The sequence below is a fragment of the Rhinolophus sinicus genome, chromosome 1 (genome assembly GCF_057876585.1).
Source record: "Rhinolophus sinicus isolate RSI-liver-muscle chromosome 1, RSI-T2T, whole genome shotgun sequence".
Classification (NCBI taxonomy): domain Eukaryota; kingdom Metazoa; phylum Chordata; class Mammalia; order Chiroptera; family Rhinolophidae; genus Rhinolophus; species Rhinolophus sinicus.
The window spans coordinates 76,983,170-77,001,822 of record NC_142501.1 but is presented as its reverse complement, the minus strand read 5'-3'; the positions used below and the strand labels follow the sequence as shown (position 1 = coordinate 77,001,822).

The following is an 18,653-nucleotide window of genomic DNA, read 5'->3' as shown; positions in this document are numbered from 1 at the left end:
TAATTTTTCCTGTGTCTAAACTCTCTGCCTAGTGGTAAAAAATACCCATCTCATAGAATTTCTGATCCCATTTTGAGGAAGGAAGCCAAGGAAGATTTCTCTGAAGTGTCATTTGTCACATAAAGGATTACTCCAAAATTCCCAATTTTTTTCTCATAACAACATGACTCATTCTCATTTACTGAAAATTAATACTAATTGAGCACCTGCTGTGTCTTACATATTGGGAATGTACCAGTGAAGTCAAAGTCCTGTTTCACACAGAGCTTACATTTCCGAGGGAAAGCAGTCCATAAATTAGTAAGAGACTCTTGGATGATGCTATCAAGTCTTAGATACATTTATTGTTTTGTAAGCGATTGGTATATTCTTCTTATTCATCTTGTTAACAAATAAATGAACTTCTTAATATCTAAATAGAATATTTAGCAGGATTTTTTTTCAGTTGGTATTGGTGGTATTTTTTTTTAATGATCTACTGTGTTTCCCCAAAAATAAGACCTAGCCGGACAATCAGCTCTAATGCATCTTTTGGAGCAAAAATAAATATAAGTCCGGTGTTATATTATACCCAGTATTTATTATATTATATTATATTATATTATATTATATTATATTATATTATATTATATTATACCCAGTCTTATATTATAGTAAAATAAGACTGGGTCTTATATTAATTTTGGCTCCAAAAGACGCATTAGAGCTGATTGTCCTGCTAGGTCTTATTTTTGGGGAAACACAGTAGTATAATCAATTGTGACATTGCTCTATAGGAATAAAAGTGTAAGATTTTTGGAGTTGTTCACAAAATTAGCCAAATTTAAATCATTCTATATTATTAGTATGTTGTCATACTAATGTTAAGTAGAATATGCTGTATCTGATATATTTTATACATTCATCTAAGCAGTATGTTATAATGTAATATATATGTTAAATAGCATGGATTAGCATTTTCTGAACACTGGAATCAAGTTAATTTAATAACAGCAATGTGTATATATTAGTCAGTCAAATGAGTCATTTTTTCCATTCAAAAGTTTATATTTTTAATTATGACTGCTGGAATACATTTTTCACATCTGGAATATGCCTTCAAATATTTGTATTCCCCTTTCAGGAATTTGCCGCACTGACAAAAGAATTAAATGCCTGTAGGGAACAACTTCTAGAAAAGGAAGAAGAAATTTCTGAACTTAAAGCTGAAAGAAACAATACAAGAGTAAGTATAAAACTGCCTCTGCTTGGAATTGATTCCATATATTGCTCAGTGCCTTATCTCTTATATATGCATAAAAAACACAAACATTTGAAAACTTCAGGAAGACTTGAAGCAGACACAACGAATAGTCTGTTACTTAAAGTACAGGCGACTATACTATCAAACTGAAAACAGGAAGACAGGAAACCTAAATTATAATCTCTGTTACTAAATCACCATGTTGACTTCGAAAATGTTTTTACTCCTTTTGGCCTGTGCTTTTCTCAACTTTAAAAGGAAGGGCTGGATTTCAATAGAGAATTTCAAACTTTCAGGCTGTTGTATTTCAGTAGGGGACCGATACCACAGAGGCTGGAGGCGGGCAATGGAGGAGAGGTTTGAAAGGAGAGCATACATTTCAATTAAAAATATAAGAGCGTAAGGGAATGGCGTCCAATTGGTCCTCACTTCACCCCACCCCACCCTAGCAAGATATTTATTTAAAAAAGAAAAAAAAAATGTTAAAATGTAAAACCACTGGAACAGAACCATCCTTGTTAAAAGAGGCCTTTTCGATTTTAGAAGATTGTTGTGGAGACTTTCAGTTCTGATATTCTGAAACAGATGTTTGGTTTCAGTCTCATGACATGTAACAGTAAAGTTCAGAATTTGATCAAAGATGCTGTATTTTCTAGTTCCAAAGATAAAGTCACTAAATTTCATAAATTATATAAATTGCTGTATTACCCATAAATGAGAATAGTTTCTCTACTAAAAGAACATAGAAAAAATCCACTTTTGGGTGGATATAGATAAAAGATGAAGTAGGTGAAAAATATTTTAAGTGTTAGAGCTCTGACAGATTCATGCTGAGAAAAAGTATCATTTAATAATGTATTCATTTCATGCTTGGTCTTAGAAAGTAATATAAAAATGGCAGCACCACAAACAGTGACCTTGTGCATCTAATAAGAGATGCCATTCCATGAACAATGGTTATGTGATCAAACCTGATTTATCTTCATATTCATTAGGATATTTTTTTATGGTAAAGAGAGTTCACACAGTGTACCTACAAGGAATTGTTTGTCATTGAGACTGATGAACCAGTCCCATGGACCGCCTCAAATAGTCATATTAAGAGCAGTTTAGGTCATGTTATCAGATATCAGATTATTTTTTTATGTTTCTTTCTCCTTCTATGTATGTTTCCCACCCTTGATTTTTAAATTACACTGTTGTTTTGTTGTTGTTGTTGTTGTGTGTGTGTGTATATATAAATTTAAAGTTTATGCCATGAGATTTATTCTGCCCTGTTTTACTATTTTAATGCTTTTGGCCACAGTCCCCCATGTAGCCAAGTGTAGCCAAATGTAAAAGTAGAAGCAGGAACCTGAAAATGGAGGGAGATACAAACCTCCAGATAGCTTCCATTTCTCATATTTAAAAGGAATAGAAACTGTTTTATTAGCTGTGCATGCATTTCTCTTTTCCACAACCTTTCTTTCTACAACTCTAACTCTTTTCTGCAGCCCTATGAGGGAGATGTTATGATTGTCCCCGTGTTACACATGAGGCCCCTGAGCTCAGAAAAGAGCAGGTAACTTGCCAGCAGTCACACAGCACATGCAAAGCAGAGCAGGGATTGGGAAGCTATGGCAGAATAACTCCAGAGCCTGTGCTCTTCACCGTAAGGCCATCGGCACAATTACTCAAGTGAGATCCATGGAAAAACCCCAAGGTTTATTTACTACAGCTTAAAGAAGACATTGCCTAAGAGTAGACCTCTGCAGTATGGAGTATGTCATTTCCTCTTGTTTGTGACTAATGTCAGATATCTAGGAGATTTGGGGGACAGCATCCACCTCGTTTTTATCATATCACACCCTATGAGGCCCAGAAGTACCCGTGGCTATTGCATATGCAAAGAGACCTTGAGTAATAAAGGAACTAAAGCAAGCTATACTTGAAATACCTATTCAGGAGTCAGTGAGCAAAATACGAATATTAAGTTCTATTCGGATAACAGAAATTGAAGTCATTGAATTTAAACATGAATAATAGCTATTATGAAAACAGTATATAAAGCTGGAAAACATTTTTCTTTGTTTTTACTTTCATTTTAATTGTTTAAGTGACATGCAATATTATGTTAGTTTCAGGTGTACAACATAATGATTAGACATTTATATAACTTATGAAGTGATCACCACAATAAGTCTAGTACCCATCTGACACCATATAGTTATTACAGTATTATTGATTATATTCCCTATGCTCTACTTTATATCCCTGTGACTATTTTTATAACTGGTGGTTTGTACTTCTTAATCCCCTTCTCCTTTTTCATCTATCACACGTGGAAAACCTTTTTTTACTTTCCTTCAAAGCAGTGATGGGGAGGACTTTTGTTGTTGGTTATGTCAATGGAAGACAGATTTATGAAACCTTCCTTGTGCAAAGTATTGATTATGTGACAATGTCCTAAGTTACATAACCATCTCTCACCTCCCCCACCACCCAAACAATATCCAGGGCTTAAAATCAGACATATCTTCTCTCTTTCCCCAAAATACCCTATTAAATATTGCTAAGTATAACAGTTTTTATAGATTTTACACAATAGTTTCTCCTTCTAAATGTTGTTTCTCTTTTTGTTATAAACATTTACTTATTGGTTATGGAGAGAAAGCAACAAGCTAATATTTCCTTCTCACACCTGAAGAAAATTTGATTGGTGTTAGATTGTGAGAGATTTTAAAGTAGAATGGCATGTTTTAATTTCCAGGGTTCTCATAAACTTGTGACTCTCTCTTTGCATGTTGAGTAGTTAACATATGCTCATAGGTTTATATAAATAATACAAAAAAGACAGTCCACAAAGAGAACTCATAAGTGAGTAGGGTTATTTGTGTTAATTTTGAGTGTCATCATAAACAATAGGTCAGAAAGGGCCCTTCTGTACCATATTTGAATGAATTATACCTTCTTGCAAGTAGAAAATAGAAGTTTCAACTGGAGTTGAATGAATGAAATGTATCTAATATATCAAATAATAATGATGATAATAATATAATAGCCAAAAATAATCAAGTTTTTCTAAATCCTTCACATGTTTCACTTCCTTTATCCTTACGGCAATCCCATTATCCCCATTTAACTGATGGGAAAACTAACACAGTTAGTAACTTGCCCCAGGCCACATGATTTAGAAATGACATGCCCAGGGAATCCACTTCTCAGCTTAACTACAGGCTATGTATTTAAGAAATCATATTCCTGTGTCATTCACAAATCAGATATGATATAAGGAATTGTGTTTTTAGGGAAGAGCAGAGTTTGTTCAGTCTTTTGTAATTCACTCCTCATCTGTACAGTAATTTCTTTTGCATCATTTATGTAATTGTGTGGAAAGTAATGTACTAGGTTTTGTGATGTCAGAGCTGTAAGTTGTGGCCATTTATCACTTTGTCACTACAGAAACACTTCATTGGTGAGTGAAAGAAATCAAAATAATCATTGTAGGTGCTCTTAAATCCAGCTGCCTCAATAATTAAGTTGAGAAATCCAAATAAAATCACTATAACATATTCTTGATTGTGCAAAAATTGAAATTTCAAAAACTATAGTGGATATTTACAGAAACATTTAAACAAGCTTTGTTGTTTAATATTTCCACACTAATAAAATACAGAAAAAGTGATTAAACAAAACTTGTCATTCCTAAAATTTCTCTGACCATACTAAGACAAATTATACTTATAGAAAATAATTTATTCCTGTTGTTATTTCAACATACTCAAATTTACTACTAAGACTTACCATGCTTTTTTATTTGTTTGTGTTTTTTTCAGCATTATCTGAATTAATGTAAGGGTAAAGAAAACTGGAAAGGTTACCATAGCTACTATCTCTTAATACCAGAGTAAATAATTTTTGTTGTTTTGGAACTGTTTCAATTGTTCTTGAGGCTGAACATCTCAAAGGATTGTTATTGACAGTATTTTAGAATATAAACTATTGCATGACTTCGAAAAACAAGTTATGATTTCAAGAGCCAGTCTTAATGTCAGTTAGAAATGATAAAGCTGTAATTTCACCTCACTGGTCAAAAACTAAAATAATTAATTGTCCTTAATTCAAATCAAAGATACAATTTGAAACATTTCTTACCATGTCCTTTTATTGTGAGCTAAAGGAATTATGTTAAGTGTTCCCATACAATCAGACATCTGGCATTACTAAAGAAAAGCTTCCTATTCTTGACAAACATGTCTATACACGTTAATAAACTCCCCCAAACATACTTCCTCAATGAGTAGAAAATACAATCCAGTTGAGGAAAAGCAAGACCCTAGCAGTTGAAAGCAGGTGAAGGTACATGTGTATGCATACATGGGTGCATGTATACATATTTAAGGACATGTTATGATGGAATATAATGATTACAAGTGAGAATAAGATAGGACATGTGCTCTCCCAATAGCTGTTTCAATTCAGGACTCAGACATGTACATAAGAAACAAGGCTATTGTAAACAGTATTGGAGAGTAAAGGATATTGTGAGGACTGAGCACAAAAGCAACTAGTTCGAAGGTTTTCATTTTCTGATGTTAGCGTTGTGTTACGTGATCACACCACATCAGCAGAATTAGTCTACGGGGAAGAATGTGTTTCCACTTGAATGCCATTGTGATTGAAAATAATTATGTAAAAGGTTATGTTGAATTCAGATCTAATAGGAAGATATATAATTTTAGAAAGTTAGTTCAAAAGTTCCCAATGATGCAATATGTGTATATGCATCTATGATATACATATATATGCATATATAGGCTATGTTCATTTAAAGTGAATTCCAACAGAGTATTAATGGCCATTTATATGATTCCTGCAATTTTTTTGAATATACCAAAGAGAGCGCCTCTGCAATCTTTATTAAATATTAGATGAAAGTGTGGCTCCCAGCAAAAGTGTACAATTTGGTTGTTAGTGGTAGCTTAGATGAATTCTTCTTTATTTTTAATTTATTTTAATTTGTAAGCTTAAAAGCCATAGACACATGCTAGAGTAGAACATTCTGGGCCATGTTCTCTAGGCTATATAATTTGCATTTATCATTAGTTCCAATCAAGTAGTAAGCATATATTATATAGAATGTTTTCCTAGGTATCGAAGAGTATTCAGGATTAGTTAAATTGTTAGGCCTTTAAGGAGTCTGGTTTATATTAATAAAAACACATTATGTAGATGAGAGCTCCTAATGGCACAAAACAGTACAGCTTAGCTGTTTTAACCAAGAAGGTATTAATTAAGGTATATAAGAAATCTCTAAACTAAGGTTCCAGGCACATTTCTAGGACCACATTTCTTGGACTTGTAAGTTTCTCTCACAAGAAACAGTAGCCTCTGCTACTACCTGTGCCAGCAAAATGGACGCTCCCTACCCGGCGTGTTTCCTCATCTGACTCCCTCAGAAGCTGTCCTGTGTGTGTGGCTCTGGTTGGCTGACTCTTAAGTCACATATCTGCCACCTACTGGTAAACATGCCTGAGAAAAGTTTTTGACACTATATTATTGGAAAGATAGCGTTCAGAATATGGGGAGATATTAAATACGGATGGTATGTTCAAAACATTTGGGACAACCAGAAATGTCAAGTCTGCATTACAGTCCAACTGTTATCATACCCCTTTCCATATTAAAACTCTAAACAACAGTAATACTGACAATATGTATCTACCCAACAATACAACTACACTTCTTAGACAAAAATAAAATCACGGTTTCTTAAAAAAATAAGGTCCACAATCACTAGTTACTGCATTGTGCTACATGTCTAGGGTTCTCATTAAATCACAATCCTAGTTTAACATTCTGTACCCTATGGACTACTTTAAATGTTCATCAGAACCAATATACCCAATATAAAATAGAAAAAGAGGGTAAAAATGTAACAAGAAAGATGGGAAGATAATTTAATATATATTATGTGTATCATACAAAAACAAAAAATCCTCTTTTCTCCAACAGGTCACAGAGTCCTGTTGACAATTATAAATTCCAATTCTAAATCTTGATTCCTGGACCTATGTTGATGGACCTACGTGTAGTATAAGAAAGAAACTATGAAGTTTCTACTGTCAGTATTTCCGAATATATACTAATTCCTGGAGGTAGCATTCCCAACCTAGCAATGTGTTATCACCCAGCTTGAATCAAAATACCCTTCCTTGGGTCATTTAACCATTCCATAGGACCATTTGCTTCTGCATGGTGTGAAACCAGCACCGGGATCATCAGTCAATTACACAACTCCTTTCATTATAAAAACATGACTGTAAGCAAAACTCTAGTAAGACAGTGTTGTTGATAGAAGCATAGCCATTGGAGAAGGAAACTTCATATCCAGAAAAAGCTGCCTCCTCCCTGATGGAAGAGATTTGATGTAGTCTGCTTGCTTCACGGTGAATAGCTGGTCTCTGGGTGTGCTTTGTCACGTCAGAGTTTCAAGGTTGATGGCTGCCACTAGTAACTTGGCGATTCAGCTGTGGTGGTAACCATATCAACCTTAGTGATGAAAAGCCCTCTTCATCAGGTTAACTCCTATCCCTGAAACCACGGTCACTTTTTTACACCCATTGAGTAAATGCTGTGGCAGCCAGAGAAATAGGCTAGTATCCACAAGGTGAGTCATTTTTTCTACCAGATTTTGAAAGACTCTACAATAGTGGGTACCAAAGAGCTAGTCCTAGTTCAGAGCTAGTATCAAGAAATTTTGGTACTCTCTTTTCCTCAGTATTATTACCTGCTAAATGGTTTCAGGTCCTTTTAGGGAATATTTTTCTGATTATCTATTGCGTCATAACAAACCATCCCAAAATTTAATGAAACAACATTTTATTACACCTGCTGATTTTATGTGTCAGGGCACAGCCGTGATGACCCTTCTCGCTTCCGTAATGTTTGGACTCTCAGCTGGGATGACTTGATGCCTAGGGACAATGATGTACTAGTATAATAAATTATTTTTTTATCAAGAAAAAAAAAGCACTGATCTATAGTATGTGCCAACTTGCATGACGTAAATGCCCTTCCTCCCCACACTGCAGCTGACTTGAAGCTACTAATATGATGTCACTGAATGCAGAGTTGGGAGAAGATGCACGGTAGCAAACCATTATGTATCTACTGTTCAGGTACAATGGAAGTAAACAACCCAAGGAGCATAGGTTATTGTGAAATGTAGTAAAATAATTAGGATGTGAACCTCCATGTGTTCTCTCTCGGACACAATAGTCTCAGAGTAGTAAGACTTTTATACAGTGGCCCAGGGGTCTGAAAGTAAGTAAGCTAGCTAGAAACTTCATTGTCTTTTAGGACCTAGGCTCCAAACTCACAAAATGTAACTTCCACGCATGGTGTTGGTCAAAATACTCACAGGCACACTCAGAGTCAACGGCAGAGAACATAGATCTTGCCTCTTAATGGCAGGAGTGTCAAAGAAATATTGGGCTATCTTTTTCAAAATCATCACAGATGGGTAGGGTTAGCAGCTGTGGGGACAGAGTCCCATGGAGCAGTTTCCAGGCTCTCGACCTCACATGGAAAAGTGCTGGCTCTGGTAGTAGATGGCCATCAGCTGTAACCAGTTAGCCATTTGCCACTAATATAACTGCCGTGGCTGCATTGGTTGGTTGGCAGAGAAGCAGACGGCAGATTGCAGCTCCTGCTTCCTGTGTCTCCAATCCAGCCGCCCGAGAGAATATAGTGGTATGACTCCCCTATCCATGGCTCCGTGGGTGTTCCTTTTTGGCCTCACCACATCCTGCATTCTGGTACCGGGAGCAGGAGCTAAGTCCCTGCATGACAGCAGCTACTAACAATTACTTGTGGTGGCCGATATATATGATGTCATATATGATATGATATGATTTAAATCAGCTACCTGTGGTGTTAGCAAAGGGTTTTTTTCTCAATCATATCCAGTGTCACCTTCATTAAAAAAAAATCTCCAACTTTAAAGTGACACAGGTGTAAGATTTGGAGAAGGACAAGACACTTCATCAGGTGACTCAAGTCAGGAATCAGTCCTCCAGACTGATTTTTTCATATTACTATTATTAATACAACCTGGTCCTTTCTGACCTCTTCGGGATTCTGTGATCATTTACCATTACCAGAGATCCCAATGGATCAAACTATTCCTCCTGTTACAGTTACTACACTCATGTTATATCAGGTGATTACTTAGCCTCTGCTACTGCAGGATTCTGTCATCCACAGGAAAAGCATGGAGTTCGTTTAGTACCAGCATCTCTCCCTTTTCATCCCTTGTTTATAACAAACTGACATTATGGGGATGTTGTAGGTTCAGAGCTCTCTTCCTGCTAATACATTTCTCCGGGGCTGAGCGAAGATAGTGTCACCCTTTCATCTAAAAGAAATAGTTACAGGTAGGCAAAATTCTCCAATTTTAACTCCATAAATCTTCAGTTTTCATCTTCTACCTTATACCCAAGGGATTTCTGGATTCTTGCCTTCACTTATTCTAAAAATGGTCTTATTTCAGGCCACTGAGTTTCTATTTCAGTTAGCCAACAAAAAACACTTGCAACCACTCCCAGCTGCTTAATATCAAGGTTAAATGCAGATTCTCTGATACAAGCACATTGACTAATTTACCCAGCTCAATTTTTTTTTGTTTTTTTCCTTCCTCTTCCAGTACTATTTAGCATCTATTTCTACATATATTCCCAGATTTCTGAGATTATAAATTAGCAAAATCATACAAGTCTTTTGATTGGAAGCCTTTCTTCTTAGGTTAGACTTTGTAATATATCCCTTGGTGTTCTAGTTAAAAGTCTGTAGGCAAGGAAGAAGGGTGTTTAGGGTGGGACTTGGAGAGCAGAAGTTTTATTTTCTAAGATAAACACTTTAAGTGATGGTCATCAAGACAAACAGCATAGAGCTTATCAGAGAAGTATGGGGACCTTGGGATTTCGAGAATAAGATTAATTCAGACTCATGTGAATCATTCAAAATGTTCTTTTTCCAGTTCTTGTAATACCTTTTATTTTTAGAGTGGTTCCACAATTTCCACACAGGGCACCTGGTAAGGCTGTGATTCGTCATACATTGTAATTCAGTGACCTCTCCTAGATCAGGCTTTTTATCTTCTTTCTGTTATGTCTTGGGACCTCAATAAGTGGCTATTATGGGCAGCTATAGAAACTCCTGGGTTCTCTGAGCCTTGACCTGAAAAACTTAAAACCTTAAACTTTTCATTTTCTTTCTTTAGTTCCTTAGTAGTGTTCAAAGCATCCAGCTTATCTCATTGTCCTTACATTCTTGGTGCCATTCAAAATGGTCTATTGTAGCTATGACTCAGTCCATCAAAGCCTTACTGTCAGAGGCACCTCATTTTAGAAGAACTCAGGTGATCATTTAAATTACTATTTTACTTCCATGTACAAAGGAAGATAATGTCTCTTCTTTCGATGTTAATCGAATCATTACTTTGACAAACCTACCTAGATCAGATACCCAGATTCCCATTTGTGTGAGGAGTTGTTACTTACAAACATACTGTTAAAGACTACTATTTTAATCAGGGTTCATTTATTCATTCAACAAAAATGTATGTACATCTATTATGTGCCTATCTTCTAGACACTGACAATATAGCAATGAACACAACAGAATAAAAAAATTTTCTTTCATCATAGACCTTACATTGTTTTTCTTGACAGAGAGACAGTAAACAAGATAACTATATAAAATAAGTGGTACACTAGATATGGACAAATGCTAAGGAGGAAAAATACAGCTGGGAAGAGGATATTTAGCACAAGAGGTCACCAGGGAAAGTCATGTAGAAAGGTGGATTTGAGTAAAAACATGACAGAGAGGTGAAATGGAGTGGGCATGTGGGCATCTGAAAGAAAATGTTTTAGGCAGAGAAAACAACAAACACAAAGTACTGATAAGAGAGCATGGATGTCTGATATGTTTCATGAAATAAAACAAAGCAAAACTGAAAGGAACTCAATGTGGCTGGACTGGAATGAGCAAGAATTAGAGATGAGTTCAGACAATTTAGATCTGTTTTATACTTGCAAGGGCTTTGGCTATTACTTGAACCAAAGGAGAAGACATTGAGGATTTGAGCAGAGGTATGTGACCTAACTTACATTTTAACTTAAATAGTGTTTTGGGAACAGTCTGATGAACAGGAATGGTGAAAGCAGGAGGACCAGTTAAGAAGCTATTAATAATAATTCAGGGGGGCGATTATGTGTCTTTGACTCAGGTGGTAACAGTGGATGTAGGTGGAAAGTGGTCAGATTCTGGAATTTGCAGGAACATGAAAAGGAGTGAATTTAAAGGCCGAGCTATAAATTTTAATATGAGGAAGGAGTGAGTGTGGTGAGAAGCAGTAACAAATTCCTATGATAAAGAGATTGAGGGTGCAAGTATTTTTAGAGTTTGAGCATTTAAATAAGTGAATTAAAATGTAATGACTTGTGAGTTATATAATAAAAGCTGAAATTATGGGAGAGTTGCACTTATTGATAACAGGAGAATCTACAGTGACACCATGAATGTGAGTTATGGAAGTTGAGACCATTGGAAATTTAGAGACCAATATGCTGGGGAAATCATCTAAATGAATAATAACAATCACCAGTTATTATGACTTAAGTAGTGCTAGGAAAAATGACAATTATTTACTTGCTAACATATTTAAGGAACAATGGAGAGGGTGACCCAAGTCATGGCAGATGATTTTACAAGGAAAGGTAGCAGTAGGTATAACTAGTTATTTCAGTGCCATAGCATTTGTAATTGCAGATAACAGAATTCACCTTCTAGTTGAAGCAGACAGTGGTTTTTAATTGATATTAAGAAATTCTTAATAAAAACAATCTGTAACCTGAACTTTCAGGATCAAATTTCAGAACTTCATGGCAAAGTTGGTAAGGGGATTGTTTCTCCTTTTCAGTATAAAATCATGATTCCTTTGTCACCTCCCACTAAAAAAAATAGATGCCTTAACCAACTTATTTATACAGCTTATAACTTATTCAGACAGTTCGTTTCTTGCACGGGTATATAATTAGTAGAACCTGTGTGGCACTGAACACTGAGAATTGAAGTTTTTTATGTTCTATGTTGGGAAGGTGGGATTAGCGATATGAGGAACTTGCCAGACATAAACAGTGAGATCAAAAGATTTAGGAAGTCTTAATAACAGATTTCTTTTATAACTTAGTATATATTCAGTATAATACTCATATTGTGTTTCTTTCCTAGAGAATGAGGATTATATCTTATACATTTCTGTATCCTACAGTGTCATGCGATACTAATGTTCAAATAGTTATTAAATTACTGTACAAATTAACATATCTTTAATTCACAGTTAGAGAAACCAGTTTTCATTTCATTATAAGACTTATTTCTATATTAGTGTATCATCTATCTAACACATACATGTGTATAACAATTTTGAATAGCTTAATCTTTTAGGAAATGATACCAATTAACCATAGCTGCAGGTTTAGCTTTGATATAGACCAGTATGTACACTGGAAAATTTATCCCATTTATCATTGTTTCTATTCATTTAACAAGTATTTATCAGAATATGATAAATATGTCAGAAACAAAGCCAATACCCGAATACAGAGATCAAGAAAATCAAGACAGACATGGCTTCCACCCTCATGGAGTTTATATTTCAAAGAGGAAACAATGAAATTTAGTGAAACTATTCCTTAAGAAATTACACATCATGAGATGTTATGAAGAAATGAAGCAAGAGATTTAAACAGAGAATTACAGAGGCGGGGAAGAGAAAAGACCTACTTTACATAGAGTAGAGAGCAAATGTTTCATTAAGAGGGTGATACTTAAACTGAGATTAAAGAATGAGAAAGAGCTGGCCAGATGAGGTGCCAAAGAGTACTACAGTCGGAGGGTACAGCATATGCAAAGGCTTGGCATGTTGAGGAACCGAAAGTAGGCTAGTGTGGTTGGAGCATACTTTGCCAGAAAAAGACTAACACCAGATGATGCCCGAGAAATAGACAGGCTTAAGTTCATACACTGTCACATAACCTATGTGAAACAGTATAGGTTTAACCAATACATGCATGTGTCTGGAGAACTCAAGAGCACAATACAGTGAATATAATCAGAGGTTGATAAATAAAAGGAAAACTCCTTGAAGTATTAATAATTGTGTCATCTTCACATTGAATTTCTATTACTATCATTTTGATCCTTAAATAGGAGTCTTACCTACTGATCTATATGCATTTACAATCTCAGATATTTGTGCTCTTTTGTACCAATGGCATGGCGAAGTTTTCTAACACTTTGAACTGTAATTAGGAACAGTCACTTATTAAGCACTAAGAAACGTGATACTAATACACAACACTGAATCTAACAGGGGCATCATGAAAACCAAAAGTGTTCATTACATTGTAAGCTTTAGGAAAAAATCCTGAAAAAAAGAAAATTGTTTTCTGTACTTCTTTCAACCCCAGTATCTATCTGCTTTTTCCTCTTTTGTTTGAGTAACGTATGCTTCATTTTGCTTAGACACCATTTGTTAGCTTATGCTTTCATCATCTTCTGAAAATCTCTTCTACAAAACTTTCTGGTCATGTGTTGCTCTTCACTAGAAAAATTTTAATAACTGATAACTCAGCTGTTTTATTTTATTTTCACGTAGTTTTTTTGTTTGTTTGTTTGTTTTTTAGTGACACAACTCCATTATTAAATAAAACAAAAGCAAAACCCCCACTTATAAAACATTTAAAAGCAGATTTCTCTGGGAAAAGTCAGAGCACAGAGTCTGGAACAGACTGAAACACAGTCCACTGGAAGTCCTTCTATCTACCATTGACCTCTATCAAGGCTCGAGAGGCTACTCTGGGTGAATGTAGGCCCTAGAGTATTTAGTGTAAAAATTATGTCTTTTTCACATCTTTTCCCAAAATAACTATTACAAATCTGTTACTATATTCCAGTTGGTTGCATGTGTTTTTCTGTTTTATAATCTAAAAATTAATAGTGCATAAAATCATTAGTGATTATCATTATAATTAGTATTGTAACGTGATTATCACTATAATCACATTTCAAGCAACATGACGATTATATTCATTTCCTTCAATTCAAAATTTTAAATGCACAGATGTAAATGAATTTAATTTTAACTTTCAACACTAATTCTCTTGACAAATTCATCATGCATTGTGCAATGTTCTTTAATAATTATCATATTGGATCACACACAATTATGTTGTGTTACACTTCTACTGAATCCACACTGAAATTCTTCAGTTTTCTAAAAAGAATTCATAAAATTTACATTATATTTTCAAATTCAGTCACTTGTTATTTGATAGAAATACAATTTACTTGGAATGTTTTTATGAACCTGGTTTCCACTTAGGTTTGAACTTTTTTCTGCTACCTGTAGTACATAATCTGGGATTATCATGAGATACTATTAGTGACCTGTATCTGTAAGATAATTATGTTTCTGTTAAACCTGATAGCTGTTACTGGAGCATTTGGAGTGCCTTGTGTCACGCCATGAACGGTCGCTGAGAATGACGGTGGTTAAACGGCAAGCCCAGTCCCCCTCAGGAGTTTCCAGCGAAGTTGAAGTTCTCAAGGCGCTGAAATCTTTGTTTGAGCACCACAAAGCCTTGGATGAAAAGGTACCGTATGGTAAAAGGATTCCTACCATTTTATATGTCAGTTATACCTCAGAAAGCTGAAATGAAAGAAAAACCTTACGGAAAAGCTGTAGCACTGACAAGAGTTCAGCTTAATTAATTCTGTGCTCAGCCATGTGCTCCTGTCTCCATCCTTGATGCACCTGACTCCAGAAGTCAGCTCCAAGGAGCGCACTTAAGCTATAGCAAACCATTTGTTTAAAAAATGCAACTGGATTATTGTGTGTATATAGGTAGTATTCATAACTATGTTGTTATTAATATCACAAGTTACACTTCTGTTAAGGTGCGTTATGGTCCTAGTCCATGTGACCATTTGCAATTTAATATTGTCATTCAGTCTCTCTCTCTCTCTCTCTCTCTCTCTCTCTCTCTCTCTCTCTCTCTCTCTCTTTCTCTCTCTCTCTTTCTCTCTCTCCCCCTCACTCTCTCTCATTTTCTGTCTCCTGCATTTCTCTCTGAAATGCATATATATGCATACCAACTTTGGAAACTACTAATTGGCAGTTAAACATATCTTGAGATGTAAATTGAATGGACTTTACCTTCAGAGGTTTATATTAGAAGCAAACCATTTTTTTAAGTCTCTAATATCTTAGTTCTGAATATACATTTTTAGTGGAAAATCCCACTTCAGGTTTTTTTAAATGTAGCTGTAAGCGTCTTTTAGCTGTTACTCAAATCAATTCCACTGACATAAATAAGCCAAAATGATGATAATATCCTTTGGAGATTAGTAAGGCTTATGACATGATTTCAATTTTGTTGAAATTTCAAAGAATGAAGCTTTTAAAATGAATAAAGCATTAGATTTTGTAGAGTGGGAATTGGGGCACTTTATTGTACAGTAGTTGACAATTTCTGAGCATTAAAATCCAAACTAGGGATTATTTCCCAGTTATATCTAGGTTTTGACATGCAGACCCTTTTGCTCTATTTAATATTTATATACATGTATATTTTTATCATTGGTCTTTCAGATGTTCTTTGAACAGGGGATTACGTGGAATGTGTACATAATGATAACTATAATTATGTCTTCTAGATTATTAAGAAGAAATTGTATTTTATGTTTCATTTTAGCTCTGAGAGGCAACTAGTTTATGAATAATGTTGAAAAGCCAGAAATGAAAATTATTTGAAGATCCCTGATAAATATAATATCAACTAATATTGTTTATCAAATCATTTAATATATTTGATGTCAAGTTTCAAATTATATCCCCTTTCTTATTACAAAAGTACATTGTTAAGAATTTGCAGGACTTTATAGAATATCTATTATGTGTCAGAATCCTTGGCAGATGTTTGTCACACAAAGATAGATAATGCATTCTTCTTACCATTGAGGAGTTTATAATTAGTGCTGGAAATTCACATGTCAGTAACAGGCCTAGCTAAGAGGAGATGTGTACAATGCGAAATGGAGTCACAGAAAAAGTTGTGACTTAATCTGCTTGAGAAAGTGACAAGAAAGTTGAGAATGTCTTCACAGAATGGGTGACAAGTAATGTGGGTATTAGAAAATCTCAGGGGGTTTTAAGCAGAGAAATAAACATAGTCTAAATAGTGTGACCAATATGTAAAATAACTCAGAGCTATAAGGAAAACATAGCCTGTTCAGAAAACATGTAACATGACTTGAATGAAGGTACTTGAGTATGTGTGATTTTGGATGCTGCTTAGAAGAACTCCACACCATTTAAATGAGGGATACTTTTAGAAAGGAATGAATAGAAAGCAATAAGCAGCATTTAAGACAAATAACCTAATGAGTGTGAGTACATTTAAGAAGAAAATGGTTGTTGTACAGCTTAGAATCTAGAAATAATTGAGTCAGTTCAGCGAACTTAACATAATTAAATGACATATTCTATACTGTGGCCCCAGGAGCTATAATACTATTTATTAACTCACGAGAAGAGCCTTGGACATTGGTGAGTTCAGGGAAAACTGAACTGCTTATCAACTAAGTAATGCTGAACAGTCTAAAGAAAAAAATGTTATGACTTAGGGCTCTGGAGTTGGACAGACCTGTATAAATGGCTTCTCTAAGCACCTGCTTCCTCTTATTTGAATGAGGAGAGAATAATAGTACCTACCTCATAGTTACCGTGGGGATTAGGTGTGATCTGTCATGATGTGGTTATCACTGTTGGTCCTCATGCTTGTTTGAAATAGTATTTCATTTAGTTATTAAGGGAGTAATATGTGCCTAAGCATCTTCATAAAATTTTGCTAACAAAGAATAGCTCACAGCTTCTTATGGGGATAGCGAGGGATGGCGAGACAGACATATAGACCAGCAATTACAATATTCTAATTTAAGTGTTATGGATGTTATATTAAAATAGAGATAGAATATCAAATGAAGATGCAACTATTTCTTGAGGGCAAAAAACTACCAACTTTATCGTGCAGGTTTTAGAACACATGAAGAGCTAAATAAAGTATAAAAAATTGGGCATAGCTATGGAAAATTACAATGGCTGTCAGTCTTCATGATCAATGTCTTTATTTATACATCCACTGAGTTGCAGGGTAGAATTTTTCACAATTAACTAAGGCCAACAGTAATTTTAAAATCACTCTCCGGTGTGTTCACCAATTCCATGGGCTGAAGGAAATGAGAAATACATGCTTTGCAATCACTCAGATATCACTGACTTTTTAAATATCTATATATAGTTGATATGTATGGGAAATATAACAAAAAATATTAAATATATATGTACTCCACATTTATTTCCATGATCTAATATCACAGTGCCAAAACTGGATTTGAATTTCTTGTCTACGGAGATTTCCTCACAATGTTTTCTGTTACAAGACTGATAATTCCAAAATGAAACCCTGCCATGACTCAATTTCATTTTGAAATGTATACTTCTCCCACCAAAGTCCCTTTTCATCCTGAAATGCATTTGTCATTTTTAGGGACTTATTTTAATTGCCAGGGACAAAATTTGCGTGGTCTTGAACCATCCTTTGAGAAAGAAAAAAAATGTTTCTCTTTATTTTTATATTATGAAGACAATAAATGTAACAGATAAAATCAGAAACCAAATAGTCTAAGTGTACATAAATAATTTTGGGGTTACACTATAGCTCTATAAATAAGCAATCAATATATCTTAACTTAAAGACTATGCAAAAATAAATTAAACATGGTTAAATAGAAAAAAAAAATAGAGCCAAGGCTATCAACTGTATACTTACATTTAGGAAACAAAGAACAACAAATCCAACAAGAAAAATAAAGGTAATTATGGCATTCTTCTGATGCTATGCTCAAAGCAGAGCAAAAAGCTAAGAGCCTTGTCAGAGAGACTTCTTTTTCCTATCAATAAAGTTCCAGCTATGCACACAAAATAAAATGTTAGTATTCTTTCTACCCTAGAAAAGTTACCCTTTTGGATCCTACCTCTTTTTTACTAAGTTTAGCGGAGATTATAATTATATGTTAAAATATATGTTCACTATGAAAATACTGTGGGAAAATATTCCTATGGAAACATCTGTGTTAATTCATAAGTACTCAGAAACTCACCATAAATTGCACTGAAGCTACAATTTTTTAGAACATTTTTTCTACGGAAAACGAAGCTGCTGTAGTTATTCATTTTAATTCAATCAAATTCATTTCTCTGAATTTTTTATAGGTGTAATATTTTACATGATAAAATATT

General features: G+C 34.6%; 1 protein-coding gene across 17 annotated transcripts in view; it reads left to right on the top strand.

The window, feature by feature from the left end:
- The window catches only part of PPFIA2 (PPFI scaffold protein A2), a 456,741-nt gene that overhangs the window by 251,952 nt on the left and 186,136 nt on the right, over positions 1–18,653 (top strand). For all 17 annotated transcript variants that reach the window (XM_074325351.2, XM_074325350.2, XM_088800983.1 and 14 more), the window contains 2 exons: positions 1,124–1,225; positions 14,782–14,946. In XM_074325351.2, coding sequence (XP_074181452.1) covers positions 1,124–1,225; positions 14,782–14,946 — 267 coding nt within the window. The remainder of the gene's footprint in view (positions 1–1,123; positions 1,226–14,781; positions 14,947–18,653) is intronic.